General features: G+C 43.6%; 1 protein-coding gene, 1 long non-coding RNA gene and 1 pseudogene across 3 annotated transcripts; 2 read left to right on the plus strand and 1 right to left on the minus strand.

Annotated features, from left to right (window-relative positions):
• The first annotated feature begins 5,849 nt into the window (after window positions 1-5,849).
• Window positions 5,850-6,592, plus strand: LOC118634609 (annotated as a pseudogene).
• Window positions 6,593-13,799: 7,207 nt separating this feature from the next.
• Window positions 13,800-15,499, minus strand: IMP3 (IMP U3 small nucleolar ribonucleoprotein 3). Its single transcript, XM_036271500.1, has one exon. The coding sequence runs from the start codon at window positions 15,442-15,444 to the stop codon at window positions 14,890-14,892; it is 555 nt and encodes a 184-aa protein (XP_036127393.1). The 5' UTR covers window positions 15,445-15,499; the 3' UTR covers window positions 13,800-14,889.
• A 134-nt stretch (window positions 15,500-15,633) lies between these two features.
• On the plus strand, window positions 15,634-18,201 carry LOC118635018. Of its 2 annotated transcripts, none has more exons than XR_004960426.1 (3): window positions 15,634-15,719; window positions 16,583-16,665; window positions 17,799-18,201. It is a non-coding gene; the product is annotated as an uncharacterized LOC118635018 (long non-coding RNA). The 2 variants fall into 2 exon arrangements; XR_004960428.1 differs by having other exon boundaries at window positions 15,641-15,719; window positions 16,578-16,665.
• The last annotated feature ends 753 nt before the right edge of the window (window positions 18,202-18,954 follow it).

The following is an 18,954-nucleotide window of genomic DNA, read 5'->3' on the forward strand; positions in this document are numbered from 1 at the left end:
AATAGATTTTATTTTATTTATTTATTTTTTTATCCTCACCCGAGGACACTTCTCCATATTTTGTTCAGATAGAGTGGGAGAGAGAGAGAGAGAAACATCGACGTGAAAGGGACACATCGAGTGGTCGCCACCCACACGACCCAACCAGGGCCGGGGACAAACTGCAACCGAAGTACATGCCCCTAGCAGGAACCAAACCTGGGTCTCTCTGGACCGCAGGCAGATGCTCTAACCCCTGAGCCAAACCAGCCAGGGCTGTTTTTATTACTTTTAGAGAGAGAGCAAGGGAGAGGGAGAGAGAGAGACAGAAATATCAATGAGAGAGAAACCTTGACTGGCTGCCTCCTGCATGCTCCCTCCTGGGGATCTTGCCTGCAACCCAGGCATGTGCCCTGGCTGGGAATTGAACCAGCAACCTCTCGGTGCATGGGACAATGCTCAACCAACTGAACCACATTGGCCAGGGTTCAAACCTGAAACCTTGGTGTATTGGGACAATGCTCTAACCAACTGAGCTACCTGACCAGGGCTTGCTGAGGTAACTTTTAGAAATTTCCTAGGATGGAGGCTAGTTGCTAATGGAATCAACCAAGTAGCGAGAGGGTTGTAAAATTTAGTCCCACCCCCAACCTCCTGGGAGAGGAGAGGGGCTGAAGGTCGAGCTAATCACCAATGGCCAATGATTTGGCCAATTATACCTATGTAATGAGAATTGTAAATAACTGTGTTCGGAGAGTTTCCAGTTGCTGAAAACAATAAGGTGTCAGGGGGCTGGCATGCCTGGAGAGGGCATGGAAGCCTCACACCCCTTCATACTTTGCTCTATTTATCTCTGATACCTGGCTGTTTTTCAGTTATAGCTTTTTATAATATACTGATAATCAAATATGTAAACTGTTTCCTGAGTTTGGTGAGTGGCTCTAGTAAATTAATCAGGAGGGTGTCATGGTAACCTCTGATTTATAGCCAGTCCATTAGAAGCACACATAATAGCATGGACCTTAATTTGTATCTGAAATGGGCAGGGGATGCAGTCTTGTGGGACTAAACCCTTAACCTGTGGACCTGACACCACATCCAGGTAGATAATATTAGAACTGAATTGAATTATAAGATATTCAGCTTTAAATTGTAGGACACTCGTCTTTGTCACAGAATTGCTTGATCTGTGACCTCCCACCCCCACACACATACATTTGGTGACCAGAGTGTCAGAAGTATTCTATGAGTAGTGTTGTGGTAGAGTAGAGAAACAAGAGTCCCCCGCCCCCCATATACATGGTAGTCTAATCCATACAGAAGGAAAGTAGAAGGGTGAGGATGGGGGAGGGGGATTGGGAAGTGGGATAGGAAGTAAGTGTTTAATTGGGGACAGAGCTTCAGTTGGGAAAGATGAAAAATTTCTGGCATTGGATGGTGGTGATGATGCACAAGAATGTAAATGTACATAATGCCACTAAACTGTACACTTAAAATTAGTTAAGATGGTAAATTTTATGTTACATACATTTTACCTCAGTAAAAAAGAACTGGTATTTTCCTTTGATTTCAATAAAAATAATCAATATTACCTTGAAGGTTCCTTCTTGTTGGATTTATGCTTATTCATTTTTCTGTTTTCTGGCTTGACTAATTTATCTTCAAAAAGGTCCTTGATGCTCTGGCTGGTGTGGCTCAGTTGGTTGAGTATTGTTCCATATACCAAAAGGTCTCTGGTTCAATCCCTGGTCAGGGCACATGCCCTGGTTGCAGGCTCAATACCCAGTTTGGCTCAGCGGTTAGAGTGTCGGCCTGCGGTCCTGAGAGACCGGGTTCGGTTCCCGCTAAGGGCGCGTACCTCGGTTGCAGTTTGTCCCTGGCCCTGGTCGGTTGTGCGGGTGGCAGCCACTCGATGTGTCCCTTCATGTCGATGTTTCTCTCTCTCTCTCTGTTCCTCTCTCTCCCTCCCACTCTGCCTGAACAAAGGATGGAAAAATGTCCTCGGGTGAGGATAAAAAAAAAATTAAAGAATAGTTTTTTGATTTTTAGAGAAAGGGAGAGGGAGAGAGAGATAAGCATCGATGTGAGAGCATAACATGGATGGTCAGCTGTGATTTTTAGGCCCCTAGTCCTGGAGGAACTTATAGCTTTGGGAGTGAAGGCAACAGTCACCAACCCCCAAGACATGTTTTTATAAAGGTAGTATGTAGAGTGACATCTTGTAGAGCATAAAAGATTTCACCAAATCTTTTTGCAGGAGTGTGAGGGATAGTGGGTGGGGTCAGGGACAATGTCAGGGCTGAAGTTTGCCAGATGACTGCATAGGCAGATGGCTTGGGCTGTCACATAAGGATGTAGTGAAGGCAGCTAGAGATGAAATATGGTGTGGGCAGGATCCAGGAGGACCTGGAATGCCACACTGAGAAGTTAGGGCTCTACCATCTCAGTTCTACATCCCAGAGTATGACCACAGAGGTGCACTGATCTCACAAGGTTTGGTTTGGTTTTGCTTTTATATAAATCCTCACCAGATGATATGTTTTTATTGGTTTTTAGAGAGAGAGAGATTAATTGAGAGAAACATTGATGTGACTAAGAAACATCGACTGGTTGTCTCGAGTATGCACACTAACCAGGGATAGAACCCACAACCTAGGTATATGCCCTGACTGGGAATCAAACCTGAAAACTTTTGGTGTACAGGACCATGCTCCAACCAACTGATCCATCGTCCCATGGCTGGTTTTGCTTTAGATTAACATTTATTGAGCATTTTCTGAGTTAAAGCATGCTGCTGCCAAGGTTTTTTTTTTGGTACCTGCCCCTAGCGGGAACCGAACCTGGGACTCTCTGGTCTGCAGGCCAACACTCCAATCGCTGAACCAAACCGGCCAGGGCACTGCCAACATTTTTGTGTGTGTGTGAATGTTATTTACTCCACATTATCCCCATTTCACAGATGAACACATAGGTTCTCAGGTGGCAAGTAGCTTATTTGAGGTCAAATACTTAATAAAAAGATGAGCCAATAGTCAGACTTAATAGCTGGAAAGAGCAATTTCTTAAATATTTCAAGTCAAAATGCCAATTTAATTTGGAAAATGCTAAATTGTAATCAAGGGCACTTTTTCAAAGTTTAACTTTCAAACTTCAGCAAAAAGTTTGACCCATTAGTGGATTGTGAAATTTAGTGGGTTGGGACCAGCATTAAAATAAAAGAATAAAAGAAATAGAAAACACCAGAGGGCACCAGTTTCATAAAACTGTTGTTTCAGTTATCTGCAGATGTTGAACCTTTTTGGGAAGCTGGTCAAAGTTAGGATGGCATACCAGGCTTCCAGAGCTTGAAGAAAGCCTATCTTTCTTTGATTCACTGAATTTGGGGAAGAAATGATTCTGAGCTCACTGAGTTCTGTATCCAATTTACTTTCTAAGACAGCCAGTTTAGCCTCACTTGTAATCCTTTCCTTTCTTTCTTGTTTTTTAAATCTTCTTTCTTAATTGACTTTAGAGAGAGAGGAAGGGAGAGGGAAAGAGAGATAGAAACATTGATGAGAGAGAATGTCAATTGGCTGCCTCCTGCATGCCCCTCGCTGGGAATCAAGCCCACAACCTAGGCATGTGCCCTGAGCAGGAATCAAGCCTATGACCTTTTGGCTTGATTAGGCCAACGTTCAACCACAGAGCCACACCAGCCAGGCTTATTTTTAACTTTTTGAGGAAGCACCATATTGTTTTTCATAGTGGCTGCACCAGTCTGCATTCCCACTAACAGTGTGCTAGAGTCCCCTTTTCTCCCCATCCTTGCCAGCACTTATTGTTTGAAGATTTGTTAATGGCAGCCATTCTGGCAGGTGTGAGGTGATATCTCATAGTCATTTTAATTTGCATCTTTCTGATGATGAGTGATGTTGAGCATTTTTTCATTTCTCCTGGCCTTTTGTATGTCCTTTTTGGAGAAGTGTCTATTCAGGTCCTCTGCCTTTTTTTTTTTTTTTAAAATCCTCACTCGAGCCCTGGCCGGTTTGGCTCAGCGGTTGGAGCATCGGCCTGCAGAGACCCGGGTTCGGTTCCCGCTAAGGGCACGTACCTTGGTTGCAGTTTGTCCCCGGCCCTGGTTGGTCCTGCGGGTGGCAGCCACTCGATGTGTCCCTTCACATCGATGTTTCTCTCTCTCTCTCTTCCTCTCTCTCCCTCCCGCTCTAGCTGAACAAAAAATGGAAAAATGTCCTCAGGTGAGGATAAAAAAAATAAATAAAAATAAATAAATAAATAAATAAATAAATAAATAAATAAATAAATCCTCACTAGAGGCCCTGGCCGGTTTGGCTCAGCAGTTAGAGCATTGGCCTTTGGTCCAGAGAGACCTGGGTTTGGTTCCCGCTAAGGGCACGTACCTAGGTTGCAGTTTGTCCCCGGCCCTGGTTGGTCATGTGGGTGGCAGCCACTCAATATGTCCCTTTCACGTTGATGTTTCTCTCTCTTTCTCTCTCTCCTTCCCATTCTATCTGAACAAAAAATGGAAAAATGTCCTCAGGTGAGGATTAAAAAAAAAAATTATGTAGTGACTTTGTCTCTTATTATGGCCTTCATTTTGAAGTCTATCTTATCAGACATGAGTATTATTACTACACCAGCTTTTTATCCATCCCCCCATTTGCATGTAAAATTTTTTCCATCCCTTCTCTTTCACCTATGTGAGTCTTTTGTTCTGAGGTGAGTGTCTTATAGACAGCATATATATGGGTCATGTTTTCTTATCCATTCAGCCTACCGTGTGTCTTTTAATTAGAGCATTTAATCCATTTACATTTAAGATTATTATTGATAGGTACTTATTTGTTGCCATTTTTATTCTTTATGCCTGTGTTCCTCTCTTTCTCTCTCTCTACCTCTCTCTTTCTTCTTCTTACAACAGTCCCTTTAGCATTTCTTGCAGTGCTGGTTTGGTGGTAGTAAATTCCTTTCGCTTTTTTTTGTTTGTGAAACTCTTTATTTCACCTTCAATTTAGAGTCATAGCCTTGCTGGACAGACTGGTCTTGGATTCAGACTCTTGCTTTTCATTACTTTGTATACTTCATGTCACTCCCTTCTGGCCTGCAGTGTTTCTATTGAGAAATCAGCTGACAGTCGAATGGAAACTCCCTTGTAGGTAACTTTCTGTCTCTCTCTTGCTGCCTTTAAGCTTTTTTCTTTGTCCTTTAACATTTACCATTTTAATTATGATTTGTCTAGGTGTGGGTCCTTTTAAGTTCATCTTAATTGGGACTCTCTTGTTACCTGGACTTGTGTGACTTTTTCCTTCACCATGTCAGGAAAATTTTCTGCCATTATTTCTTAAAGTAAATACTCCATTCCTTTTTCCAATCCTTTTCCTTCTAGTACCCTGATGAAGCGAATGTTGTTATGTTTCATATTGTCTCAAAGCTCCCTTAAACTCTCTTCCTGCTTTTTAATTTTTTTTTTTCAATTTTCTGCTCTAATGGGATGTTTTTATCTACCTAGTCTTTCAACTCACTATTTGGTCTTCAGTTTCTTCTAATCTACTATTAAATCCTTCCTGGGGCCCTGGATGGTTTGGCTCAGCGGTTAGAGCGTCGGCCTGCAGTCTGGAGAGACCCGGCTTCAGTTCCCACTAAGGGCACATACCTCGGTTGCAGTTTGTCCCCGGCCCTGGTTGGGTCGTGAGGGTGGCAGCCACTTGATGTGTCCCTTTCACATCAGTGTTTCTCTCTCTCTCCCTCCCACTCTATTTGAACAAAATATCAAAAAATACCCTCGAGTGAGGATAAAAAAAAACACACACAAAAAAACAGTGAATAAAAATTCACACACGGTAGCGGTGCATGAGCGGGCCGGGAGAGCGGCTGAGTTTTCCAAGTAATAACTTCATCAAGATGTCCAGTGATAGGCAAAGGTCCGATGATGAGAGCCCCAGCACCAGCAGTGGTAGTTCAGATTCAGACCAGTGAGACCCAGCCACTCCAGAGCCTGAAGAACAAGAAGAAAGAAAACCTTCTGCCACCCAGCAGAAGAAAAACACCAAACTCTCTAGCAAAACCACTGCTAAGTTATCCACTAGGGTTAAAAGAATTCAGAAGGAGCTAGCTGAAATAACCCTTGATCCTCCTCCTAACTGCAGTGCTGGGCCTACAGGAGATAACAGTTATGAGTGGAGATCGACTATACTTGGTCCACCAGGTTCTGTATATAAAGGTGGTGTGTTCTTTCTGGATATCACATTTTCATTCAATTATCCATTTAAGCCACCAAAGGTTACTTTTCGCCACCAGAATCTATCACTGTAACATCAGCAGTCAGGGAGTCATCTTCTGGATCTCCTTAAAGACAACTGGAGTCCTGCTTTGACGATTTCAAAGGTTTTGCTGTCGATTTGTTCTCTTTTGACAGACTGCAACCCTGCGGATACTCTGGTTAGAAGCATAGCCACTCAATATTTGACCAACAGAGGAAAATATAACAGGATAGCCAGACAGTGGACCAAGAGATACGTGACATAATTCACATAATCTGTATGCAGTGTGAAGGAGCAGAAGGCATCTTCTCACTGTGCTGCAAATCTTTAAAGCCTTTACAATAAGGACTTCTGTGTATATGTTATACTGATTCTACTCTCTGCTTTTATCCTTTGGAGACTGGAAGACTCCCGAAAAGGTAAATGCTATCAAGAGTAGAACTTTGTAGCTGTAGATTAGTTATGTTTAAAATGCCTACTTGCAAGTCTTGCTTCTTTGGGATATCAAAATGTATTTTGTGATGTACTAAGGCCCTGAAGTCTACCAAATATTATAGTGCATTTTAGCCTAATTCATTATCTGTATGAAGTTATAAAAGTAGCCGTAGGTGACTAGGAATTATGTCATTTGTACTAAACCCGGATCTATTTCTGAGTATGTGGTTAATGCTGTTGTGAAAAATGTTTTACCTTTTACCTTTGTCAGTTTGTAATGAGAGGATTTCCTTTTACCCTTTGTAGCTCAGAGAGCACCTGATGTATCATCTCAAACACAATAAACATGCTCCTGAAGGCAAAAAAAAAAAAGAAAACGCACACACCAAAACAACCACAGCAACCACAAAAAACCCTTGGATATACTTTTTATGGAGCTCACTGGATTTTGCTCTGATGTTGTTGGATCTGGCCTGTTGGGTGTGGGTCCCTATCGTCTGGGCAGTTCTCTGGTGCAGTGCAATGTGAATTGCTGTCCCTGCCTGGCTCTGGGCCTCCTGGCTGAAGCCCTGCAGGGTGGGGTCCCAGGTAGTCCAGTGGGCGGGGCTTACCTAGCCCAGATGCTGGGTTGCCTTCTGGGCTGGCCACTTGAATGTATTTGCTCTGGGCTGCTTTCCTTTCCCCCATGGCACTGGGCTCTGGGGTATCAGATCTAGTCAGGATGGTTTAAATAGATTTGTGTTGGGATGGTTCAGCTATGCCTGGGTTTCTGGCACACCTTGGTCGCCACCCCAAGCAGGGGAGAATAGAGAAAAATAAATAAAAATGAGAACGAGAGAAAAGGCAACCTACCCTGCTTGGCTCTTTCATCTTTTAACACTGCATGCTCTGCCCAGGCTCCCACATAGTCAAATGTCCGAATCCCCAGTGGAGCCAGGCCCAGCCACTGGAGAGAGAATTTCCAACCCAGAGCTATTCCCCTGGTGGGGGAAGGGATGACAACTCTTTGTTGGAGGTGGGGAGGATTCTGCCTCCAGGGAGGCAACCAGTCGATATGGCTCTCTCACACTGATGTTTCTCTCTCTCTCTCTCCTTCCTTCCCACTCTATCTGATGATAAATAGAAAAGTATCCTCGGTTGAGGAATTAAAAAAAATAAATAAATAATTTAGCCAGTCCCCTTGGGACACATTTTCAATTTTTCCCTTCTACACTCTATTATACATAAATACTGAGATAAAGAGCCATATTGTTAATATTTGCAAATATCCATAATTTACTTATGCTAAATTCTTTTCTTAAAAATGTTTCCATTATTGATTTTAAAGAGAGGAAGGGAGAGGAAGAGAAGAGAGAGAGATAAAAACGTCTATGAGAGAGAACATATATCAGCTATCTTCTGCATGCCCCCCACTAGGGATCTGGCCCACAACCTGGGCATGTGCCCTGACCAAGAATCAACTAGCGACCTCTTGGTGCATGGATCGATGCTCAACCACTGAGCCACACCAGCTGGGCCTAAATTCTTTTTTAAAAATATGTTTTATTGATATTTTAGAGAGAGGGAGAGGGAGAGAGAGAGAAACATCAACATGAGATCGACTGGTTGCCTCCTACATGCCCCCTACAGGGAATCAAGCCTGTAACCTGGACATGTGCCCTGACCAGGAATCGAACCAACGACCTCTTGGTCATGGGTCAATTCTCAACCACTGAGTCACACCGGTTGGGCATGTATGCTAAATTCTTGAGTGGCATTTCTAGGTTAGAGAAATAATGCATGTTTTTAAGGCTCTTTATATATATGGAAAAATTGTTCAATATATATCAAGAGAGGTTGTACCAATTTTCCCTCCTGCTGATTGTGTACACATATTTTTTAACCCATTAGACTTTTTAAAAAATTGATTTTAGAGAGAGAGAAAGGGAGAGGGAAAGAGAGATAGAAACATCAATGAGCAAGAACATCAATTGGCCACCTCTTGCATGCCCCTCACTGGGGATCTGGTCCACAACCTGGGCATGTGCTGTGACCAGGAATTGAACAGGTGACTTTTTGGTCATGTGTTGACGCTCAATCACTGAGCCACACCAGCCAGGGATCCATTAGGCTTTTTATTGTAATGGCCTGGGGAAGGTACAGAGAGGCTAAGCAAAGTAATCAATGTTATACAGCTAATTAAACATAGATGCCTCCACACAGACCAGGCAGTCTGGCTCCAGAGCCTACCTTCTGAATCACTTGTCTTGCATAGTGTTTTATTTATTTAATTAATTTATTTTTTATCCTCACCCAAGGACATTTTTGCATTTATCTTCAGATAGAGTGGGAGGGAGAGAGGAAGAGAGAGAACATTGATGTAAGAGAGACACATCAACTGGTTGCCACCCACATGAGCCCAACAGGGGCTGAGGACAAACTGCAACTAAGGTGTGTGCCCTTAGCAGGAACCGAACCCAGGTCTCTCTGGTCCATGGGCTGACGCTCTAACTGCTAAACCAAACTGGCCAGGGCCATAGTGTTTTATTTTTAAGTCCAAAATTTCTGGTTACAGGTTCTTTTAAAGTAATTTCTTTTATATCTTCCCCAAAAAGGAAAAATGAAGACTTTTCTCAAGAATCTTGTATTGTACTCCAAAATTCTTAAATCCAGTTCCCATCAAGAGAACTCTGAAGTTGTACCTGCTTGTGCCATAGGTGTAGGCTCCAACTACTCCAAAGGGGCAGATTTACCTGCCTTGCCCTGTGGGGTCTGGTGGGAACCAGAGGGTTGCAGTGGTGAGTGGGAGTCCTGCCTTCCATTTACTTATTTTTAAAATCCTCAACCAAGGATATTTTTTCCATTTTTTTCCTTTCTTTAGATAGAATGGGAGAGAGGAAGGGAGGGAGGGAAGGATGGAGAGGGGGAGAGAGAGAAACATCAGTGTGAGAGACACATCAATTGGTTGCCTCCTGTATGACCGGACCAGGGCTGAGGATTGAACCTGCAACCAAGGTATGTACCCTTGACTGGGAATTGAACCCACAACTCTTTGATCCATGGACCGAAAGACACTTTAACCACTGAGCCAAATTGGCCAGGGCCCTGCATTCCATTTAAAAAATGTTTTTATTGATTTTTTAGAGAGAGAGAGAGGAAGAGAGAGATAGAAACATCAATGTGGAAGAGATATATCGATTGGCTGCCTCCTGCTCACCCCCTCCTGGGGATCAAGCTGGCAACCCAGGCATGTGTCCTGATTGGGAATCGAACTGGGACTTCTTAGTCCATGGGGCGACGCTCAATCCACTGAGCCACACCAGCTAGGCCTTGCCTTTTCCTTTTTTAAAAAAATTATTTTTTCTTTATTGATTTTAGAGAGAGGAAGGGAGAGGGAGAGAAAGATAGAAACATCGATGAGAGAACATCGACTGGCATGCCCCTCACTGGGGATTTGGCCCATAACCTGGGTATGTGCCCTGACCTGGAATTGAACTGGTGACTTCTTGGTGCATGTGTCGATGCTCAAACACTAAGCCATACTGGCTGGGCTACCTTCTTTTTTTTTTTTTTAAAGTTTTATTTATTGATTTTAGAGAGGAAGAGAGAGAAACAGATTTGTTGTTCCATTTATTTATGAATTCATTTTATGTGCCCTGACCAGGGATCAAACCTGCAACCCAGGCATATCAGGGGATGATACTCTAACCAAGTGAGTACTCAGCCAGGCCCATGTGGTCCTGCCTTCCAGAGCCACCTCTTTTAATGTGATCCCTAATCCTGGAAGCCCTGAGAATACCCCTGACATGGGAAGAGATTGTGCCTAGCCATCAGAGTTGAGAAGTAGTAAGATTTTCTCTCCTTTCATTTCTCAAGGGATGGAACTAAAAGAAACATGGCCTTCGTTGTCACATAAGACTGGACTTGAATGACAGCCATGGATAAATTCTAGTCCCAATTCTGTCTCCCAAATTGAAAGGTGTAGATAGCATCACCTTACCTTATACTGTAGCAGTTCTCAACCATGAGTTGCGAACCCTTTGGGGGTCAAACCACCCTTTCACAGGGGTCGCCTAAGGCCATCGGAAAACACATATTTCCGATGGTGATTCATAACAGTAGCAAAATTACAGCTATGAAGTAGCAATAAAAATAATTTTATGTTTGGGGGTCACCACAACATGAGGAACTGTATTAAAGGTTCGTGGCATTAGGAAGGTTGAGGACCACTGCCTTACAGGGTTTTTGGGAAGAGCAAATGGCACCTTAGCACAGGCAGGGCCTCAGTGTTAGTCAAGCCTTGGCAGTTCAATGCCTGCTCCTTGCTCAAACATTCATACAACATTGCTTAGTGCTGCTGCTTCCCTGATGACTTGAAAATTCAAATTCAGGGACTTTTTCTAAACCCTGACACATCCTGAGGTTAGCGCTTTCTTTCACCATGTTTTGTTGGAATTTGGGATTTTCTCCTATTTCTGGGTTATACAGTTCTTTCCCGGCTATTTTGTAACAATTGGAGAGTTGTTTGTTTTTTTTAAGTCCTCACACGAGGACTATTTTTCTATTTATCTTCAGATGGAGTGAGAGGGAGAAAAAGGAATAGAAAGGAAAGGAGAGAGAAACAGAGAGAAACATCATGAGAGGGACACATCCACTGGTTGTCTCCGGTATAACCCAGACCAGGGCTGGGCCGCAAAAGAGGTATGTGCCCTTGGCCGGAACTGAACCTGAGACTCATTGGTCTGTGGGCCTATGTTCTACTGCTGAGCCAAACCAGCCAGGGTGTGACAGTTGGAGAGTTTTGAGCATTATCTTATGCTTAATCCCTTTGGGGGGAATCTAAGAGGAGCTTCAGGCTGTGACTAGACCTCCAGCAGACTCATCAAAGATTAACCCAACCTTGACTCTGGAGTCTTCTCAGATGCCCTGTGAAGATTCAGCTGGCACTCAAGCTGTCTCAGAAGCACTAACAAAGAACTTCGGAAACTTGACTCTCAACCCTAGCACCAAATACCCTGCCCTTTTAACAGAATGTCCACCCTAACAGCAGGACAAAGGAAAAAAAAAACTTACAGGGGCTTGGACTGGGGCTGGGTCAAGGCATGCTCTAGAGGAGACATGGAGTGAGGGCATTGGCAACTGCTCGGAGAGTGGATGGAAAGGATGTTACAAGTTATTAGATACCACAACCAGTCTCTGCTTCAAAAAGACCCACAGGAGAAGAAAACTGAGATTCAATCAAGATTTGGAAAAAAAATTTTTTTTTAAATGAGAGTATATTTATTAAAGCTGGGGACAATGAAACAAGGAAGGGCTTAAGATAGAAGAAACAACAGGAGACAGCCTAGGCAGGTCTGCTTTGGCTGACTGAGAAATAAAAGTCACAGTGAAGGGAATGAGCCAAGGCGGGGCTGCTGTTAGCTTACTGGAAAGTCAGAGAAAAGGGGATCATGGAGACAGGTTCAGGGGGTTAGCCAGGGAAGAGCTGCCCCTGCCACTGACCAATGCTTCCCTTGTTGTAAGTCTTGTGGGGTCCCTTCAAGTTTAGGATATGCATGCTTGAGGGGGAAGGGAAAGGCTCAGGCATGCTCCCAGGAGGCAGAGTATGTCTAGATTCAAAAAATTTAGATGTGGCTGTCATTATTGCCTGTATCATTGAGACTGTTCTGGTAATATTAGCATGAAGAATATGACATGGAATAGATTTAGCTATAAAACTTATTGTCTTTTTTTTTCTTGCTAGTAATTTTAAGGTCATTATGCAGCAGCTTGGGGAACTACTCTACGCTAGGATAAACTGTCTACCAATATTTTGATAACCTACAATAGAAGTTCTGTGATGTCTTTAACTTATAAGGAGTCTATGTGATTTGCATTTGAACAACTTCAATATACTTCAGTTCCTTTTTTATTTGACCCAAAGAAGTACTAGGTCTTGAGTGTTGTGTTGTGTTTCAGAAGCCCGAAGCCAGTAAGATGAAACCCAACATCAATAATTAGAAGCAAGTAACTTGTGTGGAAGAAATGTAAAAAGAAAACATTGGGTGGTATGGCTGGAGTATGATTAGTGCAGGGTGCAAGAACTAGATTCTCTGGTTTTCAAAAATTTGAATTTTAACACATTTTTTGATGTGCCATTTCAATTTTTAGTAGTAAGTAAATGTGTATATAGAGCATCTTATTAAAACTTGAGGCATATTTGAGACTTCAATTGGTTGCCTCCCACACGACCCTGATCAGGGACAGGGATTGAACCTGCAAGCCAGGTATGGACCCTTGGCTGGAATCGTACCTGTGAACCTTCACAGTCTGCAGGCTGATGCTCTAACTGCAGAGCCAAAACTGCGAGGGCATATTTAAGACCTTTAAAAAATAATAATAAACACAAAAACCTTGAGACATCCTAAGTGTCAGCTGTGCCAATGCTGACTTTCCTAAAGGGAGCATGATTCCAACTCCACTTACTGGCTGTGCAATCTGGGGTAATTTGACCCATCTCTACCTCAGTTCCCTCACTTGAAAAGTAGAAATTACAGTAATTGGATTCTCTACTTCAGAGGAATATTGGATTAAGTGGTTAAGATATGTAATGTTCTTAAAACCATGCCTGGGGCATGTAGTAAAGCATTTGCAGTAATACCTTGTTTTATCACGGTTAATCCGTTCCAGACTCTAGTGGTACCACTTGGCTTTGAAGGATTCCTGGGGTGCTCATATACATAGGCCTTCAGTCCATACGTACAATAATTTTAATTTTAATTGTAATACAGGGGTGTATAATCGACTCAGACAACCGAGCGCGCGCTGTATCATTTTCACTGTCTCAATCAACTTTTTAATGAATATATTTGAAAAAACTGCAATAGAGTAAAGTCGCAAAAGTCGAAGTGCAAAGTGGCGAGGGACTACTGTACATCCCCAGTGCCTCATTCCCTTAATTGTATCTTCAAGTGCTGCCTCACACCTGGGGAAATGGAGGAGACAAATGTGTTTATTCTTTTAATCCTCACTCAAGGATATTTTTCTATTTATCTTCATATGGAGTGAGAGAGAGAGAAACATCCAAGGGAAATATGGACTGGTTGCCTCCCACAGGACCCCGACCAGGGCTAGGGGCTAACCACAACTGAGTACATGCCCTTGGCCAGAATCTAACCCGTGACTCATTGGTCCGTGGCCCATGCTCTAACCGCTAAGCCAAACCAGCCAGGGCGGAGGAGACAATTTAAAAGTGATTCCACTGGTCTTGGCATTCTATTATTCTCCTTGTAGAAGTCTTGTGTAAAACCAGGTGTCTTCCTACTCTTCCTTCCAATTACCTCCCACTCCTAAGAACATCTAAGTTTTCAGGAACCTCCTGGGCCACTTCTAACTGCTAGATGGCCAAGCAAACAAGGTGATCATTTTCTTAGGCAAGCAAACACTTCAGTTCCTCTAATATGGTATTTCCTGGGGCTGGAATATCAACAGGAAGTCCTGCGGGGAAGAGCTCTGCATAAGCACTCCATCCGAGGAAGGGTTTGGTAAACTCACAAATATGCCCAGCCCTGTACAACACCCAGCAACCTTCACTTGTCCCTGTTGCAGGCCTCACATACAGGCAGGCAGTTGCTGACCCTTGACCCCATTTCTTTTCTCTGGGTTCCTGAGCAAAGGAGACCTACAGATATGACCCTATGTGAGAAAACCAGACAGGCACAAATTTGCACTTACAAAGTATTTGTACCATTTATTGGCATCAAAAAAGCACTCCTTTAAAACAAGGGATGGTACCCAGAACACTAAAATCTCACCCCATTTTATGAAAACGTAAGATCAAATTCGCAGTGGTTACCAACAGAAGCAAGAATTCGAGTTAAATTAATTAAACGAAACTGTCCTGCTATAATATAATAAGGGGAAAGCGGGCTGTGGGTTGGGTCCGGAAGCTACACTGCAATGTTATAGGCACAAGAATCTAACAAACCTGCGCAAAACAAAACCGCTTCTCACTGTTTCGAGGCAAGTCATTTAATTATCAGTAGTCCAAGGGCTAAGAAAATTTCGCAGAAAAGGGGGCGTACCCTTTGGCTGTAAGCGTGGCCTGCAGGTGAGGAGCCGAGTTCTTAAGCACCGAGAATTGGCTGACATACTCTTGGGGAAAAGCGCCTTCACAGAATCTCCAGCACCAGGTCTCAGCTTCCCAATATATAAAATGCAGCACTGGTGAAGAAGGTGGGGAGCTGGGGAGTAAAGACCGCTAGGCTTCCAGATCGAAATCATCACGCTCCTCATTGTACTCCAGCACGTGCCGTTTGATCTTGGATAAGTCAACCCAGGTGACGAAGTCCTCCATGCTACGTGTGACAAGGAAGGCAGGGTCGGTGACCACGTTCGGGCCCACGCGCACGTGGCCCTGCTCCACGAAGGCTAGGGCGGCCTTGAGGTGCTGCGCCATGCGCAGCTTAAGGAGCACGGTGGGCAAGCGGCGGCGGCAGAAGGACGAGGCCGTGACGAAGTCGCAGAGTTCGAGAGAGCTGCGCGTGGGCACCAGGCCGAGAGCATAGAGCTTGTTCAACAGTGCGGCCGAGGCTCGCACGCGAAATGGGTCGCCTTCAGGCAGATCGCGCAGGCGCCGCGCCAGCTCGCGCACAGAACGGCTCAACTGGTTGTAGCGCGTGTAGTCCTCGCGCCGCTGCAGCCGATAACGCCGCAACACGCGCAGTTCGTGCAGGTTTTGGTCAGTGACCTCCCAGTTCAGGAAGTCCACCTGCTTCAACAGCTTCTGCTCGTGAAACTTAAGCTTCCGCACCATGATGGCCACTGCCAGCTCCCTAGGACCCAAGGTTAAAAGTGAGTTCCGGGTTCGCGCGACTTCCGCTTCGGCTTGAGAAAGCCTGCCCCCCGCAACTGGACCAATGAAAGAAAGACTCGTGGCCACACCCCTAAATCCCATTGGTCAGAATTGGGCCACGCCCCACGGTGTATTTCGCGTGTTTTCTCCCCTCACCCGAGAGGCCGGGCTGGGGCGCGGGGGCCGGGGACCGGAGAGGGCGGAGCCGTGTGAAATGGCCAGGAACCAGTCCTCTGGTAAGCCAATTGTTTGCTCTTATTCAGATTATCTGCCTTTTGGAGACACCCAGGAGAGTCTCCCGAGCAAGAGCTAAAGAGGTGGGTTGTGAGGAAGAGGAAAGACGGCACTTGTTTGGTTGGGTTTAAGTAGTGCTAACGAACCGTTGGGTTCATTCCACTTTGTTGGGGGCCTCCCGGAGTCTGTGGACCCATGGGCTGACCTGGTAGTGCCCACCCATCGCCAGAACCAGGTTTAACTAGGTGCGAGGAAAGGTTTTTATATGCTAGGTGGGGCTGGGCTGCAGCGAACCTCTGAAATACAGATTCTCCGGTAGTTTACTAGACGCCCAGAATCGGGATCTACACGGGAGCCACTTGGAAATATGCATTGTTGACAGAAGTTCCACTTAATTAATAAAACTTAACAAGTCTGAGAAATTTGGATAGTAGGCACAAACCCCGACTCTTTAGTGTAGACTCAAATGAATTTGCTTGCCAGGGTGGGTATCTGGTCACCTAATAATTGAGTGTAGGTTGTATCTGTAGCGTTGCAGGACTAACCTCGTCATTTGCCCAAGCTTTTGACGTCACATAGCTTAGTCAGTGATCATTTTGGGGATTTTGTACGATTTTCGTTGTCTTTTGAAGTATGATACTTGATATGAAAAATAATATATGTATCATATGTAAGTTATAAAGTATAATAAATACTTATAAACCCAGCATCCAGTTTAAGAAAATGTCTCCTACCTACTCTCCCAACCAGAGGTAAAGGTATCTATTCTCCTGAATCTTTTGTTTAACTTTTTGTTTAAAAGAAAAATAGTTTTTATCATTATACATGCATCCCTAAATATGCATCCTTCTTACTCAAAGTGTAGCCTGTGGAGCAGCAGAGAAGTAATTGGAAATGCAGAATTTCATGTCCCACAGAATCAGAATCTGCATTTAACAAGATCATCAGGTAATTTGTGTATATACACCAACAGTTGAGAAGTGTTGCTCAGAAGAAATCTCACCACATGGAGTTTATATATGTAGCTGTAGTTTGTTTGCTTTTTAAAATCCTCACCTGAGGATATTTTTCCATTTATCTTCAGATAGAGTGGGGGTAGGGGTGGGGGTGCAGAGAGAAACATTCATGTAAGAGAGACACATGGATTGGTTGCCTCCTGCACAACCTGGACCAGGGCCAGGGACTGAACTGCAACCGAGGTACGTTCCCTTGACCGGAATTGAACCCAAGACCCTTTGGTCCAAGGGCCAATGCTCTAACCGCTGAGCTCAATTGGCCAGGGCTATTTTTTTTTTTTTTTTTTTTACTGCTATATACTAATCCATTGTTTGGCTCTATCCAATTTATTAATCTTTTTTCCTGTTGCATTTTTTTGGAGGGACTATTGTTTAGCAGTGCTGCTAGTAACATTCTTGGAGGTCTTCTGTTGCGCATATACAATAACTTCTAGTCTGCATCTTGCAGCAGAATTGCTGAGTTGTAAGTTATGTGCATGTTTAACTTTACTAGATATTGTCAAATTGTTTTTTTATTTTTTATTATTTATTTTGACTATGGTGATATGTTTATTAAAGTTGGAGACAGTAAAATAAGGAAGGGCTTTGCATAGATAAAGCAACAGGAAGCCTAGGTTAGGCTGCCTTAGCTCACTGGGAAGTTCGAAAAGGGGGCCTTAGAGACAGGTTCAGGGGATTAGCCTAGGATGAACTGCTGCTACCCATTGCTCCCCTGGTTGCAAGTCTCCTGGGGACTCTTAGAGTTTAAGAGATGAGTGCCTATGGGTGAAGAAGTGAGGGAAGAAGAGGGAGAAGGAATGGCATGGGAGTGCTCCCCATAGGGAGAGCACACCTATATTGCCAAATTGTTTAACAAAAGGGTTGTATCAATTGAGAGTTCCCTTTGCTCCTCATTCTCGATTGTTAAATTTTTTTTTTTTTTGCCAATTTAGGAAGTGTGTGATGGTATTTCATTGTGATTTTAATTTTCATTTCCCTGATGAATAATGGTTTCATATGTATTTTCTCCTTTTTAAAATGCCTCTTCATGTCTTCTGTTTTTCTATTGGACTGTGTGGTAAGTAGAATAATGGTCCCCCAAAGATGTCCACCCAGACATGACTAAATTAAGAATCTTGAAATGGTGAGATTATCAGGATGGGTTCCCTGTAATTACAAGAGTCCTCATAAGTGAAAGAAAGAGGCAGAAGAACCAGAAGAGATATGATGATGGAAGCAGAAGTCTGAATGATGTGATTACTGGCTTTGAAAATGAAAGGGGTCCAGGAGCAGAGGAATATATATGGTCAGCCTCTAGGAAGCCTGAAAAAGCAAGGAAATATATTTTTCTCTAGAGCCTCCAGAAGGAACACTGCCCTGCTGACACCTTGATTAAAGCCCTGTGAGACGAAGTTTGGATTTTTGATCTCCTGTACTATAAGATAATAAGTTTGTTTTGTTTTAAGTCACTAAGTTTGTGGTAATTTGTTACAACAGCTGCAGTAAAAAACAAAACAAAAAAACTCATAGATTGCTTGCTTTTTTTTTCTAATTGATTTGAAGGTGTTCTTTATATATTACGGATGTTAATCTGTAACCAGTTATATATGGTATATCTTCTCTTAGTTTGTACTTTATCTCTACCCTTCATATTCTCCTAGCCTCATTTCCTTCTAAGTCTCGCTCAACATGTATGCAGCAGGACTCTTGGGTAACTTCCTTCTCCCCAAACATGATAAGTAAGTAAATTATATATGTTAGCAGGTGAAATGTTATTTAGGGCTTGGGGTGAGGATGGGCTATAATTTTAAATAGGGAATGTCAGGTCTTACTGAAGTGATATTTTAAAGGGGTTTAGCCATGTGTACGGGAGAAGAGCATTTTAGGAAGAGAAAACAGTCACTGCAAATGCTTTAAGAGAGGATTGTGCCTGGCATGTCAGAAGAGTAACAGTCATCTTGGCTGGAGCAGAGTGGGCTTGGGCTAGGCGGGGAGGAAAGGGGACTCAGATAAAGAAGCTTGTTGGCCCTTGTAAGGACTTTTTATGCTGAGTGAGATAAGGACACTGCAGGGTTTTGAGCAGAGGATTGACATCTAACTTGTTTTAAAAGGATCACCCTGATGCTGTGTTGAGAACAGACTATTGGGAGGCAGGGGTGGAAAGAGAGGCCATTGGAAGCTGTTGCAATGATCCAGGCAAGAAAGACAGTGGCTGGGACTAGCAGAGCAGCAGTGAGATACT

The sequence above is a fragment of the Molossus molossus genome, unplaced genomic scaffold, assembly GCF_014108415.1.
Source record: "Molossus molossus isolate mMolMol1 unplaced genomic scaffold, mMolMol1.p scaffold_m16_p_1, whole genome shotgun sequence".
NCBI classification, from domain to species: Eukaryota; Metazoa; Chordata; class Mammalia; order Chiroptera; family Molossidae; genus Molossus; species Molossus molossus.

Excerpts from the sequence above, each read along its gene's own strand:
- IMP3 (XM_036271500.1), bottom strand. The coding sequence starts at position 15,444 with ATGGTGCGGAAGCTTAAGTTTCACGAGCAGAAGCTGTTGAAGCAGGTG.